Here is a 24704-nt window from a genome sequence, read left to right on the forward strand (position 1 = left end):
TTTTTGTCTGTCGCTGAAAAGTAAAAAATTCACTATATCAATAGTTATTACAGTTTATTCATATTTAAATCAATTATCATCATAATAATGACTAAAGAGTATGAAGCAAACAAAATATCTCCATGTGGCAATGTTTACACTCGTACTGTAGACAAATTTCCTTGAACCTACTATGTGTATGTATGAGGGATCTCTAATCCTTTTTCACGCTCAGATTTTTGCAGCACACCAAACCACACAGAAGATCATCAGTCTTATCAGGGGAGAAAAATAAAAACTCAAGAAAACTGTGTGTAAAAGCTTGAGGCGATATAATCCCACCCACTGTAAAAATAGTAAAAAGCATTCTTTTTGACAGTATTCACATTTAAAAATCGATGGCAATTAATCAGGTCCTGTGACATTTTTCAGGTAATTTTACGTTTCAAACTGAAAACATGTTACTGTGTAAGACCAGTAATTTTTGTGCTACTGAAAGTATATGGGATGTAAATAAATGTGTATTCCAGAGCTGTAATACAGTGTATGTATTTCCTTATACACGCGTTGTACTTGTGTGAGACTTTCATACTCACAACCTGAACAGTAACCAGTAAAAGTAAACAATGCACACTGTAAGCTGTATTGTTTTGGTGTGAAATTAGCAGGGGGAAAACTATTATAAAGCTCACCTTTGATGAGATGACGTTTGATCATGACATTTCTGCTTTGCTGATTAAAATTGCACTTGTGATCGTACACTGTAATGGCATATTCACATATCACCTTCCTTTCGAATAAATCACCTCTGAATAACAGTAAAAACCAATCTCACCTTTTGTCTTTAGTAAGCTGTCTTCATTGCACTTGTGCTTGCATGGATACAATACAAACAGCATTCATCATTTTTTTTTTTTTTTACAGTTAGAATCATTGTTTATTGTTTATTATCTATTACATGTGCCTTTGCCAAGGAGGTTATATTTTTATTGGTATCGGTTTGTCTGTTTGCAATATAACTCAAAACTTTGTGAACTGATTTATGTGAAACTTACAGAAGTTGATAATGAAACAAGGAATAGATGATAAACTTTGGGTAGTCATCCTGAAACCGTTTGGATACAGGATACTTTTTTAAAAACCTTTTAGAAGGATTTTTAATATCGTTGGCAAATAGGACCAACAAACGAGAGTTCAAGCTACGCATATGCACACTGAGCGCACCCTTGAGGCGCAGCATGCAGTAAGCTGCTGATGAGGTAGACTCTGCTGTAACCCAAGTTTCTAGAAAGGCTTGTTTGTCATTGGGAAATGGGCAGATTTTCAGCATGCACATATGTCCGGAAAATGAACTGCTTGGCAGAGGTCTGCGCTCTCCGAGTGCTTTCTAGTTACATGTACCATTATCATTGCTAATATTATTAAAAAAGAATATACCGTAAAAGTGGAAATTTTCACAGTGTGTGTAATTTTCACGCATTTCGTGCAACCAGAAGTTAGCGCGAAAATAAATGCACGTAAATATTTTTGCATGCCATATTTTCCAGTAGTCAAATGTCCTGATTCCGCGGAATTACACGCGAAATTCACCTAAAGCGCAAAAATTATTGGAACAAAAATGTCCACTTTTACAGTATTCACCTTGAATGTGTGTTTGTGTGTGTAGGTGTGTGCATTTGTGTGTGTTGAATTCATAAACATGGAAGAGACCAGTACACAGTTTACTTAGTCATGAAAAAGTACAGTGTATATGAGTAAAGCATTTAATTGAAAAATTCAAATTTTCTATAAGACAGACATGGCAACCACATTCTCAGAAAGACTATTTCTTGTTTCACCTTGACCTTCTCATTCCAAATACACCACTTAATTGCACTTCTTATTGCTCAGAATTCATTTTTAAGGCATCATAATTAGCTGCAGCACCATTAGTAACTTTTTAGAGCTCTTAATATATAATCTCCATACATGTACTGATCATTCACAGAATTTTGATGCATGTGCAAGAAAGCACACATACACTCGCACAGCATGGATGGGCACAAGCACAAACATTCAAATAAGCCATACTCACAAAGAATAAAATGTCTTTGGATGTTAAAAAAAACAACAGTCAATGCCCCAAGGACATACTGTGCAGAATTGGAATAAACACACACAGCCAGGGGTAGACTTGAGAATTCATACCTTTGATTTTTATGTTACACCTAGAAAAGCAGAGTGACAAAAATTCAAGCGCATAAAAATAGAAAATAGATAACAACTTGATGCCCCAATTTGATATCCGGACAAGTGCAATACGGGCATCATTCACCGTAGAGCTCATATCGACGACAAATAATTGTTTGTGTAACATACAGTATATTTGGTCAAATATTTTCATGTTTCCTTGGCCATAAATTATATTACTTAAATTATGCTGCCTACATTGGAATGACGATATTGCCACAGTTTGACTAATGCACACACACACAAAAAAGAAAACACACACACACACACGGGTATAAAGTGGGTGCCAATGAGAACACCTGAAGACACAGCATGAAATTACATAACGTTACAAAACTCGACAAAACTCTCAAGAGAGTGAAACATTTCAGAGTAATTGCAAAGACTTTTCACTTTTCACTCAACCATCTCATTTTTGTCACTTTGTTTTTGGGCAAGGTTATTCTTGTAAATTGCCCTGTGGTAATTCTGCAGTAAGTGCTTGAAAGGCTCCTTAAATTAATGCTGCTTTTGCAATGGTATGTGACAACATGTCTACCAGTGATTTTGCAGATAAAAAAAACATTGAACTTCTCATGGTATTGACAATGTGCATCATATCATGTGTGGTGTTCAATGGGCAAGACATCATTTCAAGCTACAAGTACACCCTGGCTTTACATACATTTCCACAATGCTCATTGTGCCAATCATAAAGGCACCTCTCCTCTGCAGTTATCACCGATCTTTATATCTGGATATCTTATCGGCCAATCGCTTTGAAGCCACAGTACCACCATCTTACCACACACATCAATCACTCAAAAGATGCTACTTCGCCATACACTTATGCACGGAGCTCACAACATCATATTTTTTATCAATAATTCTGCTTTGAAAATGCCTGCACGTCAGTGAGAGAGCGTGTGTGGTAACATGGCGGCTCGCGTACCAGTGGCAATTTTGATCGTTTGTACAGCGTCAATGGGCCAATGAGATATCCAGATGTTAATTTACAACAGCTAGAGATCAGTGACGGTTGCGCACTCATCACACAAGGACGAGAAAGCACCACAGCAAAAGTAGCAGCACAGGGAGGACCACAGCCAGCGTACCGTAGTGGGCAAACCCCGTGATGGGCACCTTGCGCACCTCCGCAGCGGCCTCTGGCCACGTGTTGGGCCCCTGGAGCCGGTACTGGGCGGGGCCGCAGGTCCCAAGAAGCAGTCTGCAGTGCCAATAGAAGAGTTAAAGAGAGAGAGGGAAAGAAATGGATCATTATAAGGTCCCTACAATACAAATAAATGTTGACCTCTATTGTTGCCTTTTGGTCTGTACATAACCAAATCACTATTTAAAGGAGACCTCCGGATGATTTTCAGATTTTTACATTTAAACAACTATACATTAGAAATACTGAGGACAGAGTTTCAGGATTTGTGATAATTGGGATGAAGGATAAGAATATTTTCAAAATTTAGAACAAATTGCAATGAACAAGGATGATGACATGGCAGAGTCACCATAAGAATGCATGAGTTGGGGATCAAGGAAGCAGAACAAAAGAAGAAAACATGCATAGATTATTCACAGGTGAACTCGCAAGCAAGCGGTATTGTAATGGAATTACACTGCTACATTTCTGAAATATGTGAACCTCCTATGTCATCATCCTTGTTCAGTGTAATTTGTTTAAGGTTTTTCAAAGTATTGTTTCTCTGCTCAAGAACCACAATAAGTTCCACAAATCTATCATGGAGTAGTCGATTTACGTACTACATGATGAGAAATTATGAAAATTGCCTGGAATGTCCCTTTAACTTCATGAAAATATGCATCATTTCTTTCTTTTTTTTTTTCATAATTTGGGTCTGCTCCCTCTTAAGCCCCACCCCCCTAAAACCCCTCCAGATATTTCAGCTATGATATCATCCTCCCATAACACTTGAGCTGAACAACAGACACAATAATGTGCCTTAACATTCATTTCTACATCATATTTCTCTAACATCAGCATGAAAGAGGGCATACACTTTGATGCTGTTGTGAGTACGTGCGGGTAACAATAGCAATGATCTGGAAAGCTACCAGTCTTTGTGCTGCACAGTAGCCAAACTAGACTTCCCTTTCAGACTCTTGTTCAGCACTGTGGATACACTTGTATATTACCATCATCTTTGCACCGTGAAAAACAAACAAACAAACAAACACTGCAAGCTCAGCAGAAGGGCTCTAAGGCTTGCAGGCTTGAAAAAGTATACACACACACACAAAATAATGATCACATCATATGGAAAACTCTCAAAACTCTGTCAAATTATGTCACAAACCAGAATTCAGTTTTGGGTGACATTTCGTGCTAGGACCCCTTCTGAAAGGCAAGTGACAAACTGCAAACATATACTGGAGATGGTGCACATTAATTACCTCCAAGCTAGGGTGGGGTGCCTCCAGAGCTGGGGCTTGGCGCCAAACTTCTGGCTGATGTCGTCGTTGTAGAGGATGGGGTCCTTCTGGATGGTGTGCCGCTCCGACTTGAAGAACCTCGCAGCGCTCTCTCTCTGGTGATGGGATGCAAAGAAATTGAGCTGGTATCTTCATATTATTTATTTTGACTTTACCAGAGATGGGGAGGCATAAAAGAGATATTCCACACCATGGTCAAGTTGAAATTACAGTAAACTGACATAAACAGGATGCTAGAAGTTCAATCAAAATCAAGGTCAGGGGCTAAAAGGCTTATAAATTTTCAAACATTTGCACAGCCAGTTTATACGTTCTGTACTTCCTATTGCTGCATTAAGTTTGAATTGTTTGTTGCCTTTGTTACTGCTATAATTTTCTGACAACATCTAATCAAGCAATACAAAGAGTATGAAATCACATTCCATTACAAGAGTAGGTAATTTCAACACAGGCAAGTAAGTAGAAAAACAAACAAACTTTGCTCATTGGTTCAAATTTCATATATACTTCCATCAAAAAAAAAAAAAAAAAATCTCAACTGCCATGGGCGTGTCAGGGGAAGTCCACTTGGTTACATGTACAAATGAAAATTGGCATAGCAAATTCCAGTATTCATTGAAGGGATGGTATAGTTTTGGTTGAGATGGGAATTATGAACTGTTTGCGAGATAATTAGAAACCACTTATATGAAATATGGCTCAAGGTGTCGTGTGAAACTGTTGTCACACACTGGCAATATGTACTGTTGACCAATTGGGAGAATAACACAACGCAGCGGAGGCATACCCGTCACTAAAGCGACATTTCTAGTTTCATTTTGAGGTAGAGTCTTAGATCTTTACCAGTTCCTTGTCAATGTCATCTTTCATCTCTGCGACGGGGGGAAGCTGGACCTTGTCCTTGCACAGCTCGGCAAACCACCTGGCCTGGACCTCGGACATACTAAGCACACCGCCGGACGCCGGCTGGACGAAGCCGATGAAGGCTAGGGATTTCCCAATGGACGGAGCGAAGACGTTCTTGTAGAGCTGGAGGGTGGGAAAAAATTGGGAGAGCACCGTCTCACTCATTCAGGTCCTCATAGACTGTATGTTGCACACACATCTCGTTTATACCTTAATTCAGCTTTTCTTTTAATCACAAATACAGTAACTTTTGAAAATAAGAACCATAAAAACATTATTTTCATACTGTTATTACTATTACTACTAATCCTAATATCACTATTCTACTATTACTTCTAATGCTGCTACTACTATTACTACTACTAGCTGCTATGACTTCTACAACTATATCATCACTATCTCTTCTTATGATAATAGAATAATGTGCTATGATGTAATGTACGGGAAGGTAACTACAAATAGACTATCTTATTTCTATTATTTTCATGGCGACTCTAGTAGGTCCGATAAAAACCCAGGGTGGTTGAATTGTGACAGTGGTTGAAGTGTGGTTGGTACCTTGATGGTGTTCGTCCCGACTTCCATGATCTCCTTCCTGATGTCGTCGCTGAGGAAGGGGAGGTCGATGTGGTAACCCGTGCACAAAACAATGTGATCCACCTGTCAATCAATCAATCAATCAATGATTATATCAAAAAAAAAAAAAATGAGAGCAGAAAGAGATGAAAGATAGAGAGACAGAGAAACCCAAAGTAAAAAAATGATGGATGGAAAATGATAATATAGGGGACTCCCATTTTAATGAAGTCCTTGGGACTGACGGTTTTAATTCGTTTTATCGAAATTCCGTTACGACTGAACAGTACAGTATATAAAGATATGATAATTCAAGAACCTGAATTTTTACTTTGCTGCAATGAAAATTTAATCATAACCATGTTTGCTCTAATGGCTGTACACTTAATTTACTGGAAGACATACACTCTCCATGTGTGTATGCAGTAAAATTATGCACAGTGCAGAAGTGAAAATAGCCAGAGGAGCAGACAAATGAATAAAGATAGGTACACGAAAGAAGCATCCTAATGATTTACTGTATGCACTATCTTTCACACCTCAGCACACATATAAAGCAATTGCTATACCAACTTGAAGTTCAAATTCTACTCCGAAGTTCATGTTGGCTACGGTACATATAGTGCACTCAAACACACAGACTGTCCAAAGTTTCATCAAACTTGTCACAGAATTCAACTGCTACGGGATTTTGAAAGTATGACAATCTTCACGGCATACTGGTATCAGATGCAAACCATCACATATGCACACTTAATGACGTGACAACTTTTCTGATATCCCAATTCTATTTTTATAAGCCAATGGAATCCTTCACTAAAAGTTATGATAAAGAAGCAAGGGTTGAGGAAAGGGTGGGGGATTGGAAGGAAAGGTGGGGGGGGGGGGAGGGTGAAGAGCATACCTCTATCAACGACCTATCAGTTAATTCTTACAGTGTATTTATCTGCCGGGGAAATCCTTTCATACTAGAAGTCACAACAAAGAGGCAAGAGTTTGGGGGGAGGGGTAGGGGGGCAAAGAGCATACCTCTACCGAAGACCCATCAGTGAAGAAGACCCTCTTCTCCTCCATACGGTCGATGTTGGGGTGGATAAGGACGTTCTTCCGCTGGATGTGGTGGAAGAGAACGGGGCTAACCGTGGGCTGCGTCTGGAAGACACGCATCTTGGGAAACAGTCCGTACCTGGAGGCACGGTCAGATATAACAAAACCCTCTTTACTACAAGGTGATTTGAAGGTGCCAACTCTTTATATTTCTTTGTTTTTTGGACCCTGACATAGTGTTAAACCTGATATAACTAGATATCTTAATAGGTCCTCATTATGACAAGATTCCCCTGCACTTATCATAACTTCTCGATTGGCACCACTCTACTCGGTTGATACCGTTTGTTGACTATTCCTAATTACCAGGCAAGAACTATGACGTGTCTGTATCATTCCCTAGTTTTCTGGTGTTTCTGGTGTTTCTGTGTTTCGAGGGGGGGGGGGGGGTTACAACTGATCATTAAATAGCCAACACATCTTAGAGATTTAAAGTTAATCGTTCTGCATGTGCCAGTTTGGCAAATTTATGTACTACAATATGTATGTGCATATCGTCAGCAAAGAACCCTAAGGGCTTTATCGCAATTTTTGGGGGTAGGCCTATTGAGTTATGAGTATCATGTTGTAGAGCTCGATCTCCTCTACACTATGATGTCAATTATAAATAACTTTCATTTTCAGTAAAATGTTCAACATTAAAACCAAAAGGGGCTCTAATTCACATCATATTTGGAATGATACTTACAAATTACTCACTAATTACTTACTCACAATACTTACTCACTTTTATCTAAATAACCTTTTCACTTCAAGAAAGTTGATTGTTTAGTTCTTCTTTATGCTCAAATCTTGGAACACAATAGCGCCCTCCTGGTTCTCAGCTGACGATATATGCATGCGAGACGTCTTACAACTCTCTCCTGACACTCACTGATTTGGATGTCCGTGGATAACGGAGAGAAGGAATTCCGAGATGGGGTTCATGATCTTCAAGGGGAGCCACAGGAGGAGGCGGGAGCTGTAGTGGTCAATCGGCCGGCCGAAGAGGTAGTTCGGGAACACCCAGGCACCAGAGCGGGAGCTAATGTGCACTTCCTGACATCTGGTGTGTGTTCATGTGGGTGTAAAAGATTGTGCAATGTGTTACACTGGAGGGAGAGGTTTGACACTAATATCACAAGGTATTTACTTACACATAGCATGCAGATACACGATCAAGGGAAGACACATGCAGTGTCAAAACAGTCAGGGTTGTTACACCGTGACAACACAGAATTTTGTTACAGTGCATAAAACTGTAAAAGTTGTGCATTGTGCTACACTGGTGGAAGCAAGTTGACCTAAACAACACAGTGTTTATTTACACATAGCATGGGAGTACATTATAGCACCTGACAAGGATAGTATAAGAATCCTAAAGGAGTGTTACACCATGACAACACTTTGCTATATCAATGGTGCAAAGAATTTAAAAGTTGTGTACTGTGCCATTCTGGAGGAAATGTTTTGACCCATAACAACATATAATTGTACTGTGCTTATTTACACATAGCACAAGGGTACACATTGTAACACCTGACATGTACAGTATAAGAATCCTTAGGATTGTTTTACATCACAACACAACACTGTGTTATAGTGTATGCTTACAAAGCACAGAGGCTGAAATACTACACCATCATACAACACAACATTTTGTTACAGTGTATGCTATGTACAGGAAGCATAGAGGCTGAAATACTACACCATAACAACACTTAATACTTGTTTACAGTGTATGCTTATGTGACACAAAGGCTGAAATACTAACATCATGCACATGGTGTAATACTTTAGTGCGCCTCCAGATTCTTCCTCTGTTCAAACAAGAACATATTGCCAAAACTGGCAGATACATACAGAAGGAGGTATTTTGACACTGAAACCACACATGCCATGTCAACCAACACTCTAACTACATTGTATCAATACACATGGTATAGTACAACTGAAAAAAGAAAAAAAAAAATGCAGAGCAAAATGGGAAAGTGTGCCACCATAAGATATAGTTGTTTTTTGAACAGGTCAAGGTTGCAATGCTTGAAACTAAATAGAAGTTGTTTTCAATTCAACCCATGATTTGAACCTTATAACTTGACCAAAACAAAATTCATGATATCCGTCAAGACTACAATCTGAAGGTAAACGAACAGGTCAAAGTCACACCTCACAGTTGTGATTTAAACCATGACCCATGTCAAATAGAAACTTTGAATTCGTTCCAACTTTGACAAGGTGTGCTAGTACAATCTAAAAAAAAAAAAAAAAAAAAAAAAAAGTGGCAATCACTCTGCAGTGTTAAAAAGGGTGACCCATTTTTGTCCAAAGTATTAATTGGCCTTTTATAGGGTACATGTAATACATGACCAGCTCAAAATAGCATATGCTTTCAGATGTCTGACCTTAATTGAATTTAATCATTCCTTTGAACATAAGACAAAAGAAAAAAGAAAAGATGTGACCTTCTTTTTATTGTCTTGAAAAGATTCACCCCTAAGGTCTCTATCTTTAGATGTGTGTGAAAATTGATATCTTTTGAATACACTGAGCACAGTTGCGAAAAAAAAAAAATTTCTGCAAATGAAACAAGGAAAAGTAGAAATTACGCGGTGCGTAATATATGTCCCCGCCGGAAGTAGCATTTTGTAGCAAAATGTGCAATACAAAATCAAGGTCAAAGGTCAAAGATGTCAAAGGTCAAAATTCTGTGTAAAGTTTTGAAGCCCTCACCTAGTGCCATCACATAAAGCAAACGGAATCGAAATCGGGTTAGAAATGGCGAAGGAGTAGCATTTTGTAGCCAATGTACAATACAGGTCAAAAATCAAGGTCAAAGGTCAAAGAAGGCAAAGGTCAAAATTCTGTGTAGAAGTTTTGAAGCCCTCACCTAGTGCCATCACATAAAGCAAACGGAATCGAAATCGGGTTAGAAATGGCGAAGGAGTAGCATTTTGTAGCCAATGTACAATACAGGTCAAAAATCAAGGTCAAAGGTCAAAGAAGGCAAAGGTCAAAATTCTGTGTAGAAGTTTTGAAGCCCTCACCTAGTGCCATCACATAAAGCAAACGGAATCGAAATCGGGTTAGAAATGGCGAAGGAGTAGCATTTTGTAGCCAATGTACAATACAGGTCAAAAATCAAGGTCAAAGGTCAAAGAAGGCAAAGGTCACAATTCTGTGTAGAAGTTTTGAAGCCCTCACCTAGTGCCACCACATAAAGCAAACGGAATCAAAATCGGGTTAGAAATGGCGAAGGAGTAGCATTTTGTAGCAAAATGTACAATATAGGTCAAAAATTAAGGTCAAAGGTCAAAGAAGGCAAAGGTCAAAATTCTGCGTAGAAGTTTTGAAGCCCTCACCTAGTGCCATCACATAAAGCAAACGGAATCAAAATCGGGTTAGAAATGGCGAAGGAGTAGCATTTTGTAGCAAAATGTACAATATAGGTCAAAAATCAGGGTCAAAGGTCAAAGAAGTCAAAGGTCAAAATTCTGTGTAGAAGTTTTGAAGCCCTCACCTAGTGCCATCATATAAAGCAAACGGAATCGAAATCGGGTTAGAAATGGCGAAGGAGTAGCATTTTGTAGCAAAATGTACAATATAGGTCAAAGGTCAAGGTCAAAGGTCACGACTGAAATTCTGTGTAGAAGTTTCAAAGCTCCCTTGTAGTGCTATCATATAAAGCAAACAGAATTAAAATTGGCTCATAAATGACAGAGAAGTAGCAAATTGAACATTTTGATCACACACGGACGCACACACGGACACACGGACGGACACACGGACGGACACACGGACGGACGGACGGACACACACGTACGGAGCCCGTTTCATAGTCCCCTGCTCGAACTCGTTCGGCGGGGACAATAAAAAATGGGTACCACTTCACAAAGATCAAAATTAACATGTTGCACGTACAACAGTTACACCTTCCATGAAACTTTTCTGTAAAAGTATCTGATATTTATGTGATCAATGGATATTTCAAGTGACAAATTCCATCGCCTATGCCAGACTTCTGTTTTATTCACTTTTTAAAAGATGATAAAAACACGCTCATTGTTCAGGAGTTCAAGAGCAACAGAACGCTGACACTACTCCCACAAAGTTTGCTGACACGTGGCTCAACAGGGGCATCAGCCTTTCATACCCCACATCTACCCTCCAGATAAGACCACCGATAAGCGGTCGACGACGCCGATTTTCAAAATCAACAGATGGACAGAAATGCCAACAAGCACGTCCCACAAAGTAGACGGCCATTTAAGCGACACAGTATCAACATGAGGATGTCACCAAATATTCTTTTTTTTTTTTTTTTTTTTTTTTTTTTTTTGCTTCTGTGATCATTAACAGTAGACTTTCAGTAAGGCTGCTTTGTGACATATATCATATGCCATGATCATTCTTAGTGGAAACATAGGGAACTATATATGAAACAAATGAGATAAATGAGAAATATTGTTTTAGGCCTATGTTACAGAGTGAGCTGTGAGTGATGCTATTGTTAATTTTGTAATATCTTGTTTAAGCTTTGTTTATTCTTAGTGGAAACATAGGGAACTATATATGAAACAAACAAGATAAACGAGAAAGAAGAGAATATATATTTTTTTGTATTAAAAATGAAACTATTACAAGAGATATTGTTTTAGGCCTTTGTTACGGAGTGAGCTGTGAGTGATGCCATTGTTAATTTTGTAATATCTTGTTTAAGCTTTGGTTGCTGTTGTTGTCTTTCTTGTATCCTTTTATAGGGGTGGGGGGTGGGGGAGTACTGTGTGCTTTTCAAATTTTTGAACGCTTTGGCATGACCTTTGACCAACCTTCCAACAGTCGCAAGATCGACAGCAGCGTCGACGGCGCTGTTTCCGATCCCGACGAGAAGGACTCGCTTTCCCACCATTCGGTTGGTGATGGCGTCCTTGTAGTCTACGCTGTGAATCACCTCACCTGTAAGAAGAAGAAGTACAGGAGGCGAACAAGAAGGAGAGAAAGACATAAATCAGAAACCTAACGAGAGATTCTTCAATGGAACAGAAGAGTTCTATATGGCATCTTTGTGCAACTGTAATGAGAGGCTGGAACTCATCCACTTCAAACGCAGAAAAAAACAAAGACTTCTGAGTCTTCCGGGAATACATTAGTTTGTGATGAAATGAAGACATGTGAGCTAATAATCAATGCCACGGCCACGACTATTCAGGGTCGGCGCTACGTTTCTAAAAATGAAGAGACCCAGTTTATCTATCTCTGGTTCCACTTCCAGGTTTAATCAGCTGTCAAGCAAGAAAAAAAAAAAGAAAGAAAAAAGTTACATTTTTCTGGTACCACTTCTGGTATACTTGGGTGAAAAAAAAGGGGGGCCCAAGTGGTAGGACCGTATGTATTTTTATGTATTACGCAAAAAAGGGGCCGTCCCCACTATGAATCAATGAAAATACATGGCTGAGCTTATGCTTAATTCGCATTTGCCCTAGGTGCTGTGTGAATAAACTTTGTCTCCAGTTTTATGCGAAGCTCAGGCTTGCTTTTGAACCTCACGAAAGAAAAACCAAAGATAAACGTTGAAATTTAACTTAAGTGCATTTCTGATAACATTATTATCACTTCCATTCCTTGCAATTTTGTCTTGCTTTTTCACAACTCCGTGCCAGCTTATCTCTCTTCAACAAACTTCGGCCAGTCGTAATCGTTTATTCTACTAATATCAAGCAGTAAGTGTTTCTGAAATGATTGGCGTTAAACTTCACGAGGGCAACATAATCGTTATCTGAAGCCAATCACATTGAGTACCGTCTTTGTTCTTCACCTTTGAATTTGTCCTGCCCGGGGAACTTTGCCCAGCTGGGCTTGGCATGGTGCCCTGTTGCTATGGCAACATGGCTGGCAATGAGGACCTCTTCCTGGCCGAACTTCTCGCGTCCCTTCCCGTCATCCTCCACGGCAACAGACGTAATTCTCCACGAATCTCCTTCAAAGAGCAACGGGAGCAACGGGGTATCCGTTTCATGAAAGCTGCCAGCCCCGACAAGTTGTCAGTCTCCAACGATCACCATAGTAACAGTCAATGATCACAGCTCATCCAATCAAAATCAAGGATTTTACTGACATTGTCAGAAGAGACTGACAACTTGTCAGGGCTGAAAGCTTTTATGAAATGGTGCCCTGAACAATGAAGATTTCCCAAAAACATTTCCTACACAACAGAAAAACATAAAAAAATTTTTGGTCCTTACTTAACACTCTTATTTCGACTGATTAAATGCTCATTTAAACCTGTCAAGGATGAGTCCCAAGTATACTCGGGCAGGGGTCTACAGGAAATGTGGGTTGTAGCAAAATCAGTCTGTCCTCAATGGGTTAAGATCCAACCACTGACAATGCAGCAGTATCGTGGTGCATGAGTGTGGCATAGAAATCGCCAGACAGCATGCAAAGCATGTATACTTGAGCACAATAACAACCACATCCTCCTCTTCTTCTCATTTGTCCTCGGTTCTTTTTCTTCTGTAGAATCAGAAAAATTTGTGGCATGGAACTTTCACGAACTGCCGGCCATGAAAAAATTATTCATGAGTATACTACAATTACGTACTGTAAAACCAGGAATGTTCGCACGCATTTTAATTTCTGGAATTTCGCGAGAGCCAAGATTCGCAGGATTAAAATCCATGCAAAAGTTTTTGTCTACACTATATGCACTGAATGCCAGTGACAATTTGTGAAAATTTCACGCCGCGAAAAATGCCGTCAGCTCCAATTCGTGAAAATACCTTGCTTTACAGTATAAATAGTAATGCAGGGATGTTTTTAACCACGCACTGCTGGTCAATACATTTTTGTTCTCTGCTTTTGTGTAGATTTAATGAATTCAAGCAGTTCCATCTGATCTTTTTAAAAATATAAAATATCAGCCAATGCAGTGAAAGTAAGAGGTGTGAAGATGATGATATAACTACAGCAAAATTTCCTGCAGGACATGAATGGTTAAAGCCACTTTGAGCAAAGTGTGGGTGGCACTACACACTTGTTTACTGCCTGGTTTGGCTGACAGTACCTTCCTTCTCCACTCGCGTGACTTTCCGGTGAAATTTGATGCATTCTTGCAGCTTGAAATTGGTTGTGTAGTCGGCAATGTACTGCGCCATCTGTCTGTTGTGCGGGAACTCTGGGACGTTGTCCGGGAAGGGGAAATCAGAGAAGCAGTAGTTTTGCTTGGAGACATTTCTGTGGATTAGTAACAAATAATGAAATAAAAATCAAACTACATAACTGAACTTATATGTTATCTAAACATAAATTATTTACCTATTTGCTCATTTGTTTATAGTGGCTAAGAGTCCCGACTCCAAGTGTGAGGACCCAAGTTCAATTCCCACCCAGTGCTTACGTCCTTGAACAAGATATTTTTAACTGCCATGCCCCTCTCGACCCGGGTGTACAAATGTGCACCTGGCAACGCTAGGGCAATAATAATGGCAAGGCCCTCTGGTAGAGCAATGGCAACACTGAAGAGGCTACCTAGGTTGAAGGAAACATTATTGTTGTAATAATAAAATAATAATAATAATATTAATAATAATAATAATAATAATAATAATAATAATAATAATAATAATAATAATAATAATAATAATAATAATAATAATAATAATAATAATAATAATAATAATAATAATAACAATAATAATGATAATAATAATAATAAAAAAAATAATAATAACAATAATAATTCCACCATTGTTATTATGATCTTTTATCATTATCATTATAATCAATTATCTAATTATTATTCAGGCTTAAAAAAAGAATGAATGGGTACATTTGATGTCAAGACTACTACCAAACATTCTTACTGTACAAAGCATTGAGAGTTTGTCATCACACCTACACACGTATTTATTTAAATTTCAAATCGGTCATAATGGGGAAAGATACAAATACACTAATATCAATCCAAACCAAAGAGTAAAAATTTGGCCACTTTACCTGAATTTATCACACTGTATACTTGATTCCTTACTTTGTTTTCTTGAATTACAAGGTTACTCTCACAGGGGGTCACTTGTAATCAAGTGTTTGTCCTATGTTGTATTTGCTCAGATAAATCTTAAATGATGCATAAGACTTCAAGCAACTTTGAACAGCTTTATCAAAGGAGTGTTCAATTAGGTTAACATGCAGCCTTTCTTAACCTGTTAAAAGTCCCACAAATCGCATTAGTGTAATTTGATACTTTTTAAATCTTTTTCTATTCCCTGTCTGAGTGTTGAAATGTTCAGTGTGAAAAAAGAAAAATCAACTTTTATTCCAGCCGCTTGTTAATCACTCAATAGTGCATGACACAATTTTTTTTTTTTTCATGTGGTGGCCCCTTTCAGGCCACTAGAATTTGTAAATCTGACATTTTTGGTGGCTGTAAAATAAACATGTATGTAGTGGCCCAAAATAAAAATATCATTGTCCACACATGATGTCATAAACTGAAGTAGTCTCCATATCTAGTCATTACAACACCAAAACTTTAAAAATGTATTACTTTTGCATCAATTGTCTGATTTTCCTTAAGCTTTCATTGATGTGTTCTACTGATGTTGCTGCTTTTATTGAATCCACATTTCTCTGGGTTTTGGTTTCCATTAAGCAAAGTCATCTATTACTACTTAGAAATCCCCGGATACCCGACAGCTCCCCACCACGGCCGCGCTGGGCGGCTTCGCTCGGCTCGCGTGCCGACTGTACTATACGCGTTACAATCTGTACGTACTACGCAAAGTTCAGCGGTTCCAGCCGCATATGGTCATGTATAACACAACACTGATCGACGGAATCGGGAAGCTTGGAAGTGGAACTGAGTTGTTTCCATTTTTAAATTTTTTTTTGTGTACATTACTAACTAAATGTTGTGCCATGCTTGAGGTTGACTTCATACAACTCATTTGTTAAGCTTCTAACATAAGACTTCAAATTGACTTCAAGGGGCTGATAACTCCTCACATTGGAGCACTATTATTAACAAAAGTAAACACTTCACACTGCTAATGGCCAAAGTATGTGTTCCTTGAATCAAACTACAATTTCAACATGAAAATGTTATCATGGTTCAAGTGTTGGATGAGAGTACACATGATTACACATTATGCCACTTATGAGCAGCACCCAAAATAGCAGAAGTGGGTGATATAGTCGGGCCCGTTATAGCAGCTACTGATATCATCTCCAGCTTCAGAGGCAGCAACAACTGAGCTGTTTCCATTTTCAATCCATAGATCTGTTTTGCGACATGCAGTTCATTATCTGTTCATTAACCCGTTGAGGACGAGTCCCGAGTATACTCGGGCAGGTGTCTATGGGAAATGCGTGTTGTAGCAAAATCAAACCGTCCTCAACGGGTTAACACGGGCAAATCGAGTGCTAAGGTACCTAGGGCCTACAGGCCCTAGTCGGGGACTGGTATACTAGTTTACTAAACTAGGTGTTAAAAACAAAACAAAAAAACAACAACAACAAAACAAACATATGACACAAATTTCATCTTTAGGTCTAACAATGAAAACAATCTGAATATCTCTGTTAGAATCTAAATGAGATCTAAACTTGTCATTACTAATACAAAATATTGTGTGTGTTTTTTATTTTTGGTTACAAAATATAAGGTCAGGAAAGTATTACCAAATATGAAATTTATCACTTTCACCATTCAGATATTAATTTTTGATTACCAAATCTGGTGTAACAGAAGGAGAATAAAAGAATCATCATTATTATTATTATTTTTTTTTTTTTTGGGGGGGGGGGTACTCGAGGTACATATCCATAGTTCACAAAACGCACTTTACCAACCACTGCAACAACCAACACATACAATCTACAATCAACGTCATTATATTAAGATTTGTTTTTCCTTTGGAGGACCGTCAGACTAATGCCAAAACTCCCATTTCCTTATATTTATTCTTCTTCCTCCATTATAAACTTTCTGCACATGGTTACAGCAAGTGGGCAAAACAAACAAACAAGCATGTTAATGTGGAGTTTTCCACGCCTGCGTCCACATGATATCATTATGGCTGTGTAAGGGAAATAACAAAAATGCACATGGACCTTCTTTTCTGAATATTTTTCCACCATATCACTATTTTTCCACCATATCACTGCAATTGTGACACGTTTTTTGTTTTCTGTTTTTGAAAAAAAAAAAGAAAGAAAAGAAAATGGGGTTTTGAGTGAACCGCATGAGATTCATGCATCCTGCCAGGGTATCTCCCTGCACTGGTTCCTGACCAGATTTGGGGGTCTTACGATGATTTCTGTCGCAAGGAGGCTCTGCTAACACAAAAGCGAGCACATGAACCCCCTATTTTTACAATTGTTCTGCATTAAGTAACCATTCTTCTACAATTTGATAAAGTTTTGTAAAGATGACATGGGTTTTGAATGTACAGCATGACATTCATGAACCCCACCTAATCAGGGCACCCATGTTAGGTTTATAACCAGATTTGGGGGTCCTAGGATGATTTCTATCATATGGGGGTGCTCCCAGCACAAAATCTAGCACATGAACCCCAACTTTTGATTGCTTTTCTGGAATAAGTAAGCCTTCTTCTACAATTTGGTCAAGTTTTGTGAAAATGACATGGGTTTTGAATGTACAGTGTGAGATTTATGAACGCATCCTGCCAGGGCATTCTTGCATAGGTTCCTGACCAGATTTTGGGGACTAACGATGATATATGTCGCATGGGGGCGCTGCTAGCACAAAAACGAGCACATGAACCCCCACTTTTGATTGTTTTTCTGGTATTAGTAAGCCTCTTTCTACAATTTGGTCAATTCTCATGAATTTGACATGGGTTTTGAATGTACAGTGCGAGATTTATGAACCCACCCTGTCAGGGCATCCCTGCATAGGTTCCTGACCAGATTTTGGGGACTTACGATGATATGTCGCATGGGGGCGCTGCTATTTATAGCACAAAAACGAGCACATGAACCCTCACTTTTTATTGTTTTCCTGGAATTAGTAAAACTTTTTCTACAATTTGGTCAAGTTTCGTGAAAATGACATGGGTTTTGAATGTACAGCATAACTTTTATGAACCTTGTCCTTTTGGTCACCCCTAACAGAAAACGATGATGAGAAGGATTTGAGAGATTTCGATATATTCTGCCGCGTGAGGGCGCTGCTTGCTCAAGAATGAGAGTGTAAACCCTATTAACTTTAAATCTTTTCCTTGTTTTGGGTACATTGTACCCTTTTCTGCAATTTTTGCATATTTGGAGAAAATAACGTGGATTTTGAAAGAATTATGGGGATTTAAGTTTGTCATTGCAGATTTTGTTGCCAATCATGGTCTTGATCCTGTTACGCTATCATTTTGGTACAGGACGGCAGATTAGTCATATTCTTCAAAGTTCCGTAGAAGAAAAACAAGCACATGAACCTATGGTTTTATCTACATATTTGGGCTTTGGATGGGTCAAAGTTACGGTATGGAAAGTTTGAAGAAAATGACATGGATTTCACTTTAACTGAGGAACGTCCTTAAATACTCTTACAAATTCAAAAATGTTGCAATTTTCCTATTTCATGAACAGTCTTACTGAAACTTCTACAACTCTGATCCTACTCAATATCTTTTTTTTTTTTTTTTTTTTTGAGTCAACTGCTTGTAAAACATGAAGCCTAATTTCATTTTAGGTCATTCCCGACTAGATATAGTGTGTTGTGTATCATCTCTTCACAGATTATGAAATATCACATACAAGTGGTTAATCACAAATTTCCACTATTCCGACTGCATCTGTCTGATTGTGTATTTAAATAGTAAGTTTCTGAACTCTGCATACTGAGTTTGTGTCCATTGCAAGCTTTATCATTTTCAGACTTTCTTACCAACACTTTAGCCCGACCACATCATCAGAAAAGTTCAATGGGGAGACTGTGCCCTTGACCTTTGGAAGTAGATGCTGGACACAAAATAGGGTTTATGTAGAATTTCATCAAGTGGCAACTGATTCTACAAATCTTGTGTATATTAAGAAAACACTTTGAGATAACTACAATGTAGACAATACCTTACTATCACAACTGTGAATTAGAACTGCAGTCTGTGATAAGAAATTGTGCCACATAGAGGCCTCCCACTACTAGATTTTTTTCATTCTATGAGTTCATTGCAAATTTACAGTAGAGGGACTTTGTAGGTCTTACGGCATGGTGCGAAAGATCTAGCTTTTCCCTTGACAGTCAGAGAAAAAAAAAAGTTCCTGAGGAAAGATTTACACGTTTGTATGTTATTTTATCAAGAAATAATAACAGCAGGTCATTTTCAACTGCTCTGATAGATAAAAGAAGATTGCCAATCTCTCACTTTATCATACACAATAGGGCCTACCAGTTTTTATTTCCCTTGGAAATTCTCGAGGTATGTTTGAACATCAAAATCACTTCAAATCAACCACTACAGGGACGGGGGGGGGGGGGGGGGGGGGGGGCAATTTGATAATTCTCTTCATTAAGGGAATCAGTGATGTGAAGAATTGAAGTTATCAGCAACAAGACATTGGTGGAAAATCAGGAGCCCATGGTGTTAAATTTCGAATTGATAGATCCAAAATGGACTCATTTTAATACTCCGTATTGGCACTGATCTTTCAAAATATTCTATCATTTATATATTAGCCAGACATATTAATGCAGAATAGGAAGTATCAGGATGAAGTTAATATTATTATTTTTTTATGAGAATGAATACATTTGGCTCTCAAACATCAAAAGGAAGTCAGAAACCGATCGATTTTCCATATTTATCATTTTTGAATATTTATACCACAGAGATTTTAAATGTGTAATTCAGTGTAATTTTGAATTATTGTAAGGTATAAACAGCAATTCAGCCTAACGGCAGCTATGTTTTACGGTGTATGTTTTTACCAATAATTCATTTCAATTCAATTCAATTCAACATTTGCTGCTATTCTTTTAGTTTTATACCCTTTGGTCATGAGGGACATTTAAGTGAAGCTAGTGGATGAAACATCTTGCATGTCCAAAGATTAACGGCAGGATTCAAAAATACGACCTCCTGTTTACATCCAGAAACATATCCTCTATATACCTGATACACAGATCATCTTGTTATTTTTTTAATTTTTTTTTTTGTGTACATTACTAACAAAATGTTGTGCCATGCTTGAGGTTGAGTTCATACAACTCATTTGTTGAGCTTCTAACATAAGACTTCAAATTGACTTCAAGGAGCTGATAACTCCACACATTGGAGCACTATTATTAACAAAAGTAAACACTTCACACTGCTAATGGCCAAAGTATGTGTTCCTTGAATCAAACTACAATTTCAACATGAAAATGTTATCATGGTTCAAGTATTGGATGAGAGTACACATGATTACAAATGCCACTTATAAGCAACACCCAAAATAGCAGAAGGGGATATAAATAGTCGGGCCTATTCAGTATTAGCAGTTACTGATGTCATCTCCAACTTCAGAGGCAGCAACAACTCGTTTCATTAAAAAAAAAACAAAAAAAAAAACAAAAAAAAAAAAAAACAAGAAATGTCGCTTTGGCGACTGGTATGCCTCCGCCATAATGCATGATTTTCCCAATAGGTCTAGATAGTACATGTGGACAATGTGTGATTACATTTTCACAAAATTGGCAAAATATTGAAATGACAAGTTTGTCACAAATGTGTTGAATGTTCACCTTCCTTGACCTAGGTTTAATTGGATGAATAGGAGAGCATGTATCTAGGGATTTAAGGACTTTAACTTGACTTTGACCCATTCATACATTTAGGCATTGAGTAATTTTCAAGGTACAGGTGTGGAGAAAAAGTGCAATTTCTGAATAGAATAGTAAATTGTTACCATTTTCATCTGGCCCTTGACCCTAAAATTCATAAGATAATCACTTTCAGGTAGAACATGCATAATATGTACTATGTTTCAAGATAACTTGAGCCACTTCCGATATATGGAGGAAAAAGTTAGTTCAGCACTTTCACTTGATCTTTGACCTTTTGACCTTTGAGGCAAAAAAAGAAGGAAAAAAAAAACTTTCCAGAGAATTTCTATTAGGTTACACATGTATGCATACACCAAGTGTAAAAAGAAATTTACCCTGCTGGCATTGCATGATAGGAGGGAAATAGTAAAGTTTTGAAGTGTTGCACTTGACCTTTGACCACTGACCTTTGACCCCATGAACCCTACATTCTCTAGATAATCACTTCCAGTCAGTATATACTATGTTCCATGAAGATACCTTGAACAATTTTCCAAGGTATGGAGAAAAAAAAAAGAAGTTTTAATATTTTTACTTGACCTTTTGACCTTTGACCTTTGACCTCATGACCCAAACTTTCACCAGATAATCTTCATTGGGTAATACATGTATACACTAAGTTTCCAGAAAATATCTTCAGGCATTCAATAGATATGGTGGAAATAGTGAAATTTTATGTATTTGACCCTGACCTTTTGACCTTTGACCTCATGACCCAAACTTTCACCAGAGAATTTCAATTGGGTAATACATGTATACACTAAGTTTCCAGAAAATATCTTCAGGCATTCAATAGATATGGTGGAAATAGTGAAATTTTATGTATTTGACCTTGACCTTTGACCTTGAGCATGTGCACCCAAAAGTTGATAAGCACAACTTCACCCCCTAATACACATACATGCCAAGTTTCATTAGGATACCTCAACAGGTTTTGATAGTTACCATGTCCACAAAATTCATTACGGACGGACGGAAGGACGGACGGACGGACGGACGGACGACGGACGGACGGACGGACGGACGGACAACCCGAAAACATAATGCCTCCGGCACCACTTCGTGGCGGAGGCATAAAAAAAAAGTTGAAGTGTATAACAGTTCTCCAAACCCTCTTGCCTAGGGCAACTAAAACCTGACAGTTGGGCAAAAAGTGCAGCTTGACGAGTAGAAGTGAGGGGCACATGCCTAAATGTCCTGGGGTCTGTGTCATGAAAGTCTTAAATTCAATCTAGAGACTTTTCACTCATAACCCACTTATGAGTTCATAATGAGAGACTTCATGAAATGGATAAGTGCGTAAAAGTCTCGTCTAGAGGTCTAGCTGCATATGAACGACTTTGGCCATTCTGAGATTTACATAAAGAATTTTATGTGATGATTTTATAATACAGACCCCATAGCAGGCTTTACCGGGCAGGTGGGGCCGAAGCATCGACATATAACGTATCTCCCTGTATGATTAATACCACCTAGTGGCACAAACTACTGCTACTGGCACGCAGCTATCATCAGCAAGAATCCAAAGAAATATGAAATCATTTAAGGGTCAATTAGAGCTCTAGGCCTATAGTAAGCAAAAAAACAAACAAACAAACAAACAAAACAAAAAAAACTCACAAAAACAAAACAAAATGTAAAAAAAAAAACCAAAAAAAAAAAAAGAACACTATTGACCATAACTAAAAAAAGACTATTTCAATGCAGTAAAATTGAAAATCTTGGCCTAGCTCTTGAATACATAAGAAAAAAAACCCCACACACATAAACTAGGCCCTATATAGTGGTAACTATAAATTTACAACATACCGTTGTTAAAGTATATTAACTACCGGTATCATAGTAACACTATCTTACAGCCAATCAAAGCCACAAAATCACCGATGGTTACCAATGATTGCAGATCTACCTTGACCGTATTGTAAAGTTACCAGTTCTATGCAACAGGGCCCGGCTAGTCAAGGCATATCAACAATAGCCTACAGGCACTGAAAGCAAGGCAAAAAAACAGCCAAACAAACAAAACAAAAAAATGAGCTGGATATTATGCATCAAGAAAATGGAAGGCTCATAGTAAATGCCCTATTCTAGTACGCAACAGAAACCCAACAGTGCTTCAACTTCACCAAGCTGCCTATGTAATTGACACAGGATGTGCAGCTTGTATTTATCATCAGTTAATAAACATCATTTATGATTTAACCTTACAAAATGGGGAGGGGGAAATGTCAAATATTGTCCTGGAATCAATCAACTTTTTCCTATAAACAAGCTACGGTACCTGCAGGAACTTTCATCAGGTTCCTGTGTAGATAGTGTCCAGTTAGTTGTGCCACATTCTATTTACGTTAGACATCCCCTTATGTTTTTACTTTATTTGACCTACACTCCACAGTACAATTTTCTACAATATGGTAAATCTCCAATAGCTGCAAAAAATTTGATTGACAAACGGCGAAGGAAACGGGAGGTGTGCATTTCTACACGATTACCGGTTTTACTTTTAGTGATTTATTGAGAGGCTGGGGAACAATTCAAGGAAGATGCTCACATGTGAGTGAATCTCATGACTCCATAATCATGCTCCCTGAATACCCAAAGCCCGCCAACCTCTCCCGTCCTTTCGTAAACCACCACGTCCAAGCCGGACTCTCGGAGGCATTTCGCCGCGGCCAGCCCGGAGATGCCCGCTCCTATCACGCAGACGTCCGTGCGAGGGACACGATCTAGCGGCATGGTTTTCCTTTTCGTCAGCTTCCCAGACCTCTCTATTCTCTTACGTTCGATCTCTTCTTCCAACTCTGTTCTACTCAGGATCTTTTGCATATTGTCTGATGACATAATACGGCTCCTCGCGGCCATTTTCGGGGTTACTCATTAACGAATTCTGGACTGGCATATCGAGATATTCGATATCGCGGGGAGGGGGGGGGGGGGGGGAGGGGAGATGTTTCACGAAGAATTTAACTGAAAATTATGGTATGCCATCGGGTTCTCTTTTCCGTTTATCTTATGTTTTTAGAACCATCTTCAAATTGTTGTCAAAATTACAGAAAAAATTCCCTTGTTCCTTACTTCTTTTGTTAATTAATGCTTGGATGAAAAAGTCGCTCCAAAATTTTCATTCTTATACGAAAGTTTATAGAATATTATTGAAGACACACACAGCCTACCATAATTTACATTTTTTTTCCGTAACCCTAACGCGTCGAAATTGCCAATTGTGTCACTTGAGCAAAGACTACTTGGCTGGTTTTGTACGCATGCGTTTGGACTTCTTACTGTACTGCTGTACAGTATGTACACAAGTGGTATGGTCGTCTGCTAACACAGAATCAGATTCGAATGTGAATGGCACGCCCTTCAAACATAACAACGGGTTTGTGTGAAGGTGTGTGTGTGTGTGTGTGCGTATGTGTGTGTGTGTGTGTGTATATGTGTGTGTGTTTAAAAAAGAAGGTGATTCAGCAGCACAAGTGTGTGCGTAAGGCAGATATGGATTGGCTTGAAGTTACTAAGTAATCAGAAAGCCTTTTCTGAGATATTCATGCAGAATTCTATGTCAAGTAATACGCTACGCATGGTTATATACACTGTAGGCCTATATTGTACTGTGTGTAAGAAAAATACGATTTAGAAGCACAAGAGATAAGAATTCAGC

At 38.4% G+C, this 24704-nt stretch overlaps 1 protein-coding gene across 1 annotated transcript; it reads right to left on the reverse strand.

Annotated features, from left to right (window-relative positions):
* Window positions 1-1776: 1776 nt before the first annotated feature.
* LOC140244770 (flavin-containing monooxygenase 5-like) lies at window positions 1777-23948 on the reverse strand. Its single transcript, XM_072324389.1, has 10 exons — window positions 23595-23948; window positions 14285-14454; window positions 13037-13198; window positions 12051-12177; window positions 8117-8287; window positions 7165-7321; window positions 6118-6219; window positions 5497-5682; window positions 4615-4748; window positions 1777-3415 (listed from the first exon to the last, which is right to left on the reverse strand). Exons 1-10 carry the CDS (start codon window positions 23903-23905, stop codon window positions 3238-3240), a joined length of 1698 nt encoding a protein of 565 aa, XP_072180490.1. The 5' UTR covers window positions 23906-23948; the 3' UTR covers window positions 1777-3237.
* Between the last annotated feature and the right edge of the window lie 756 nt (window positions 23949-24704).

This window comes from Diadema setosum, chromosome 21, assembly GCF_964275005.1.
Source record: "Diadema setosum chromosome 21, eeDiaSeto1, whole genome shotgun sequence".
In the NCBI taxonomy this organism is placed as follows: Eukaryota; Metazoa; Echinodermata; class Echinoidea; order Diadematoida; family Diadematidae; genus Diadema; species Diadema setosum.